This window comes from Glandiceps talaboti, chromosome 13 (assembly GCF_964340395.1).
Source record: "Glandiceps talaboti chromosome 13, keGlaTala1.1, whole genome shotgun sequence".
NCBI lineage: Eukaryota > Metazoa > Hemichordata > Enteropneusta > Spengelidae > Glandiceps > Glandiceps talaboti.
Genome location: NC_135561.1, coordinates 12,187,961 through 12,195,673, shown reverse-complemented (window position 1 = coordinate 12,195,673; position 7,713 = coordinate 12,187,961). Strand labels below are relative to the sequence as shown.

The 7,713-nt window shown below is 34.5% G+C and overlaps 1 protein-coding gene across 1 annotated transcript in view; it reads right to left on the bottom strand.

Annotated features, from left to right (window-relative positions):
* Window positions 1-82: 82 nt before the first annotated feature.
* The window catches only part of LOC144444252 (prolactin-releasing peptide receptor-like), a 7,839-nt gene continuing 208 nt past the window's right edge, over window positions 83-7,713 (bottom strand). Inside the window, exons 1-4 of the mRNA XM_078133664.1 lie at window positions 7,553-7,713; window positions 1,632-2,048; window positions 307-522; window positions 83-106 (exon numbers count right to left, since the gene is read on the bottom strand). The exon at window positions 7,553-7,713 is cut by the window's right edge and continues 208 nt beyond it. Coding sequence (XP_077989790.1) covers window positions 83-106; window positions 307-522; window positions 1,632-2,048; window positions 7,553-7,713 — 818 coding nt within the window. The remainder of the gene's footprint in view (window positions 107-306; window positions 523-1,631; window positions 2,049-7,552) is intronic.

Sequence of the window (7,713 nt, the reverse complement as noted above, 5' to 3'; positions counted from 1 at the left end):
TTCTAAAATGACTATATTTTGTATCATTTTGACCTCTATTTAAAAACATTGTACGGTGATACCTAATTTTTCTTCTTGATTTTTATAGAGAATAGGTTGGAGCTTTCTTGAATAGAGTAAGACCAAAATGGTGTTTAATTAAAGAGACTTTCCAAGGTTCTCGCTACATTAATTACTCAATTAGCAAATTTCATCATGAAAATTGTGATGAACAATTCAGCACAATACAATTGTCACGTGACACATTTATTAATGGAAAGAGATATATCCAAACAATGTCCACTGCGTTTGTGGTTTTATACTTACCCTGAAGTTTTCACTGAGAAAGACGTACACTATTGGATTGAAGATCATATCAGACAATATTAACCAGACAAACAGACATGCACGGGATGTAACCGTAGCTTGCCAGTGTGTCATCAGATATTCCGGATTGTACGTTATGAGAAAGATATTGTAGACATTCAAAGGTAGCCAACACATTGCAAACAATATAATCAAGGATACCAGTGTTCGTATTGCCTGAAAAATAAAAATACACAATACAATTTATAGAAACCAATTTTGAATAAAACATAAATACCTCGTAGCATGGAACATCAGTTAGTTCTTATATGTTTTTTTAATACCGTAAATACCAACCCTTTAGCATGAACATTTGATTGGAAAAATAATGTGATTTTGTTTTGTTTTTCGGCAGTCGGAGAGATTTTGTACTTTACTATTGCTCCGTTGTATAACAAGTCGCTTAAACCGGAAGGATGGAAATAAATGCCCCCTAACTCCGTGGAGGTTATTGTCAAATTTGAATACGTACAGTTAGGAATGTCATCAAATATAATATAATGTGGGATTTTATATATAATTAATACAAAAGCGACATTGATTGTAAACAGTGGTATACCTCTGTTTTCGACATATATACCCTTTTTTTGGAAATTCTGGAAGTTTCGAAGTAAAAGACATGTAGGAGAACGGCCCCTGGTGGAAGTGTGTGTATGTGCATTGGAGCGGTGGGGGTTGTTACAAGATAGGCAAAAGACATTATTAATCGTCGTCTCATTTTGTTCATAAGGGTAATGTCTTAAACCAAAATGCGTATCACTGTGATATTGCTTAGCTGTACCCTTTAGTAAATATTTCATTTTTTTTATTAATTCAAATATCAGTGCACAATTCTTAAGTTAGGAAATGCATTTGTAGGTGTATTTAGTGGAGTATGTATCAGTGTTGGATGGCGTTAATGTTTTGAAAATGAGTTCAAGTTGAAAACATCTTCCAATAAAGTGTCCAAAATAACAAACTCTTCTCCGGACTGTAGAGATGCATATCTTTGATGTAGCCAAGTCATTAAGTTTTCCAGAAATGAATTAAAAAAACAATAAAACAACACTTTATAATTGAATACAGTAACATCTTCTGATCTATTTTTGGTTTTTATTCGTGATAAATTTTACATCGTAATCTTTTGGTTATCTCTATCAAAACTTACATTCTACCAGTGAAAATGACGCAAAACAATAACTGTTATCTAAGGTTTTTGAAAGTTGCATCAGTTTTTATCAGCAAAATATAAAAGAAATGTGTAAGAAAATTAAAACCTATAAAGTAGATCAGGTGTTAATACCTACTTTTCGTTTATCTACTTCCTGCTCTCGATCCCTCTCAGGGTCAACGTGTCCAGGCAGCGTACGTCTCCATAATTTTAAAGTCACTTGTATATAGCAAGTAGTTAATATAATTAATGGTATGACGTATGTCAAAATGAATAATAGCCACGTGTACATTTCTGTGTAGTTGAACCTCTGAGATACTGGCCAGCGTCCTCCACATCGATAGTAAGTCCGGTTTTCATGTTCAAGGAATATTCCAGTATGAGATGCAAATACGAGCAGTGGACAGGACAGGATAACTGCAACAATCCAGATGACCAGTAGTATGATGTTCTTGACTTTGACAGATAATTTTCGCTCCAAAGGGTACATTACAACCTGGTATCGATCAAGCCCAATTATTGTCACAGTGAAAATGCTGACAATTTGGGCAACCTGTCAATAACATGGAAACAATGTTTTTAAGTTTATAACTTAAAGCAATGTGAGATTGTAATACGTGTCGTCACTGAGTCTTACTTTCTGATCTGAACAAACATACATACATACATACATACATACATACATACATACATACATACATACATACACACATACACACATACACACATACATACATACATACATACATACATACATACATACATACATACATACCTACATACCTACATACATACCTACATACATACATACATACATACATACATACATACATACTACACACATACACACATACACACATACATACATACATACATACATACATACATACATACATACATGCATACATACATGCATGCATACATACCTACCTACCTACCTACCTACCTACATACATACATACATACATACATACATACATACATACATACATACATACATACAGGTAGCGATCATGAGTTTAAAAGAACTTTTTTCTACGCGATACATATTAGAGATATATCAAATATCTACGGTGTATGTAAATTAGCAACAACCTCTCATTAATCAACAGAAAAAACATTCAGTATAACCCTTCCTGTAACCTCCAATATTTTGTATTCCCTTGACGACTGTTGTCTAATTTAAAGTAAACTTCTTCAGTTTACTTATGTAATGCAATTTAACGTTTTACTGTTTAATATTTCAAAGATCAATATAGATATTCTCGGGGTATTCTAAAAGAGGAAATTATTAACTGAAACTATGATTATAAGTAAGATAATAGCATTGAAACAACATCGACCACAGAGGCTGCTGTCTGTCGTACCACATTAGAGAACCCCTGGGGTTTATATTGCTTCAATTTCCTGTCAAACTTCCTGAGTAACGTCAATGAACATGTCAATTTGATACTTTCTGATTTACAAATGCAATGAACTTTTTTATTTCTAAGGTTGAGATATACGTAAAACTTGAAGAGGTTTTGTTTGAGTCTTGGATTACTTTTCATTTTAATTCCTGCTGGAGGAATTAAGAGATGTATTTAGCAGATAACGCAGAAGTGAAATAGTTATCCGTAAAAAGGTACTGTTCAAGCAAGTTTCGTTTCCTTAAGGGCACCATGTAGCCCTGTGGTTGTGTATACTTTTGATTAAGTATATGATGTAATTAATATTTTAGAGACGCACTCACACCAATGAATTCATATCGAAATAGCGGCGATGTGTGTTCAAAATTAGAACTCATTGCTTCGCCAAAAAAAAGAAGAAAAAAGACGTAGGTCCGTAGGATATTGTCAGATTGAAGTTGAGATATCAATTCGTTCTGTATTCTCCTTTGTCACGATTTACGCACACATTTTATAAATACAATAATTCGTCACGATAAACCATCGAAAGATTTTTAGTATATTCCACTTTTCATTTTCTCCACATATAAATAACTAAAGGTACAGAACTATCACAATGACAAATCATACACCAAAGATTTTTCTTTACATTTCAAACACAATTTCCGTGAGATTTTACAGATATTTGGGTAATTTACTATGGGGTGATTACTTAAATGCATTAGTAGTCTCGTAACAATCGGCTGTCTAATGGCACTACTAATTTACATTTATACATTATGAAATATACAGGTACTCAAAAGAAAATCCATATTGACGGTTCAGTGAATAACTAGAACAACATGTTTTGCTATTAGACATGGCACTTTGATTGAGAGAAAATTGAAAATCGGAACGCTATAGGGGGTCTCATCTTTTAATGTAGATGTGTCGTCCAGCTGTGGTGTGGGGATAAACCCTGTCAATGCAAGATGACTGGTTCGATAACAGAATAAAATATCGAAGACTGCGAGGCGACATAATTGAAATGTTCAACAGTATGACAGGAGTCTATGACAGGGGAGTTACAGAAGGATTGTTCAAAATTAGTAAACTTCACCAAACCAGAGGACATTCTTTCTTTAAAAGTTGAAAATGCTGTAAACTGGAAGTTAGGAGAACTTTTTCACTCAGAGAATCTTTAATATATGGAACAACCTATCCGAGAGGGTTATCAATGCTACATCAATGAACAACTTTAAAAATCGCCTTGACAGTTTCCTGGACTTTCAACCCATGAAATATAATATATATAGACGAAACATACTACATGTAATCTGGAGCTACTACAACTATTGGATATATGGGAGAGCTGAACTTGGAGGCCCAGGGAGCTTGCGTTCAGAATCAACACTATAAACTATAAACTATATACAAAAACATACACACACACACACACACACACACACACACACACACACACACACACACACACACACACACACACACACACACATATATATATATATATATATATATATATATATATATTCATATACGTATAAGTGGAGAGAACAGTGCTCGATGCAATATTAGTAGCAGAGCATTATAGACTAAATTCAAAAGAATAAGGATGTTAGAAGCCGTTACTCAGACTTTCGCTCTTCCCCAGCGATCATCGCCTGATACATACATACATACATACATACATACATACATACATACATACATACATACATACATACATATCATTTATTATTACACCAAAAACTAAACTACCTCATTCAATGCAAGAAGTGTAGACTGTAATATGTGGATACGAGGGCCAAAAAACGTAAGAAATGAGAACAAAAGGTTCAGGAAGAAGCCCAGTCAGACTGTTTGCTTTTAGTACACTGCATTGGTAAGTTCAGTTATTTTGGGCATTTCCTGCAGAGGTGTTTGTGTGAAACCCGTTTTAATATATTGACTACCCCAATGTGTTAATACAATATAAAGAGCGAATTGAAATTCGAAGCAAACTTTTTCAAAGGTGCGAAGCTAGTCGAAGACTCAATAATGTCGACAAAACAGCTATCATAGAAGTATCATAGTAGTGGGCATCAATGTATACATTAAAATATCATGCATCATGAAATATAACATTGTGGGGAAAGGTGAAGAATTGAATTTGATTTAATGTACTATAACTGTACGCATATTACATTACAGCAGAGTAGTTGGGATCTACAAAGACCACCCCGACACATACTGTGTCTTACAACCACATAAACCATTATATAGGTGTCTACATCTGCAGAATACAAATTTAACAAAACCTCACGACTCTTGTAGCATACAGTCCATTTACGATACGTATCACGTGTATACATTGTAAAGCTGTTTTACTGCAGCGACAAATGGTGTTAAATGAAGTAGAACAGCACACACTTTTATTAGTTGTTGACAGTCTTTTACAACGTGAATGTCTACTTCTAGGCATAGTGTTACAGTAGCACTTTTATCATCGGCTGTTAAAATATGAAACGACCATAAACAGTTCTAATCCAGTCAGTGTTGCATATGCAATAAATACATATCATCGAGGCTTTCACTCCCGAGAAGAAGGCTTAAATAAAGTGCACGTGGTTATGAGAATGTGAAATGAGTATTCACTCTGGATTTTCAATAATACAACAACTGCACTGTATGCTATGTTTTTCTAGTTGAAAAAATGTGAAACACAATAAAGTAATACTGTGTTTGTAACTCAAAAAATAGGAAAACCTAAAATGCTTTTTTGAAAAACAAAAACGATGTTATTGTTCTGTATGTATATTGTGCCCATCGCTGAATTATTTGTTTCTGAATGGCTAATTAAAGTCCTTGAACAAGATTTCAACCACGATTGGGCCTCAGTCAATCCAGCTGTATAATTGAGGACCTGGTAGGATAGCGGTTGCAATATGAATGATTTAATCCTATGCGCTTACATTGGCTGCGGCAATGGATTGTACTCTCCCAAGCGAGTTTGAAGAAGATAAAGGGCCGCTGTGCCGCTAAAGATCCATGCCATGGGTAATAATTGTAAAACGCTTTGAGCACAGTGAGGTAAGCGCTATATAAAAGCAACAGTTATTAATTTAAACACGAGTAATCACTATGTCATTTTCTATCTGCGCATGGGCATATGTTTCTTGTTTCTCTATCTATTGAAACACCACCTTGCTTGTGAATATTTGCATTTGCAGGTTATCACTTGATATTACTAAGATTTAAAAAAAAAAATCTCTTATGGTACATTCAATACAGACTCTTTGCACATTTATCTTGCAATTTGTTGAGTTACAAAGATGGAGTTAGTCTAAGTTATTTCAAATATTTTTTTTCCAAGCAGTAAATTTGTGTCATTAACTGAAATATAATCGAACACAAATATCCATTTGAAATCCAAGTTATTGCCTTGAAGTAGTTAGCTTTGAGGAATGCAATTATTATTTTTTTTGGCACGAAGAGAGCTCTTTATTTTTTATTATAAAATCCTGATTTCTATGTTACATTATTTGATTATTAGTATCATCATCATTAGTAGTAGTAATAATAGTACATTACTGGGACAAGCCATTAGCCAAGCAAGTGGACTTGTTATCAAAGAGTACCAATATTTACACATGTGATGATGGGCTCTTACATAACACAAGTAAACAGCTGTAAAACCTCTATTCGGCCGTCTGCATGGACTGCAATTGAGGCAAACCTTATCTCCGTCTTATATCAGTTGTTATCAATTTATTAGGCTATTATAAGTAACGCTACAAACAGCTTTAGAGATGCAAACAACTTTTATGACACTCGTTTTCGCCAGGCAAGCCCGCGGGTTTGTTGCACTTGGACCGCTAATGGTTTGTGACTGTCATGAATAGTAAATTATTTTAATATAGTGGCAGGAGAAAACAGAAAGTATACATAACAGTAGTATAGTACTGGTTCGAGTTCATTTAATAGTTTTAACTGGACACTTTTGGGTAATCGTCCATATTTTTGTCCGCGGCGAAGCCAGTTACATCGAATTGAATGCAGAGTTGAATAATGAGGATGGATTTGGGAGGAGCATACCTTTCACTGAGTCTCATTTTGAATGATGGGGGATTTGTGCTTTGGAGTAGGTGATCACAATGTTGGCAAGTTTACCGTGTCTAAGATCGCAACATCAAATACAATTTCTAGTAGGCTCAAACAAATATGTCCTAGAATAATTAATTGGGCTACCTGAAATGTGATTCCACATACTGTCTGGTTACTAATGATAACGATTAAATATATTTTTAGTAAGTAGAATGAAATGCATTATTCTTTTCAAACAAGTCAATGCAGGAGAAAGTTTAGACTTTGCTGGAGCCCCTCTCAAATATTCTGAAAACATCAACACTTTGGCATTATATTTCGCATTATAGAAATTTAACACTATCTGAAAGAATACCTCTGAAAATGTCTTTCACACACACACACACACACACACACACAGACACACACACACACACACACACACACACACACGTACATACATATGATTATATAATCAGTATTATCATACCAATAAAGATTGGTATGTGTCACGTGGCTATCACCCAGAAGCAAACCTAGTCAGGAGTAGACGAAAAAAATATGATTTCATATGGTATTAATATAAAAATGAAATTATTTTTCTTACCTTCCAAGCGAATGGAATGACTGAGCACAGTACCTCACCGAATATCCATTCACCCATCATTGTAGTGGCAAACAAAAACGGTAAGCATAGCAAACCCAGAGTCCAGTCTGACATTGCTAAGTTAAGCATCAGTGTGTTCAACGAGGCCTTCCTGTTTCTTG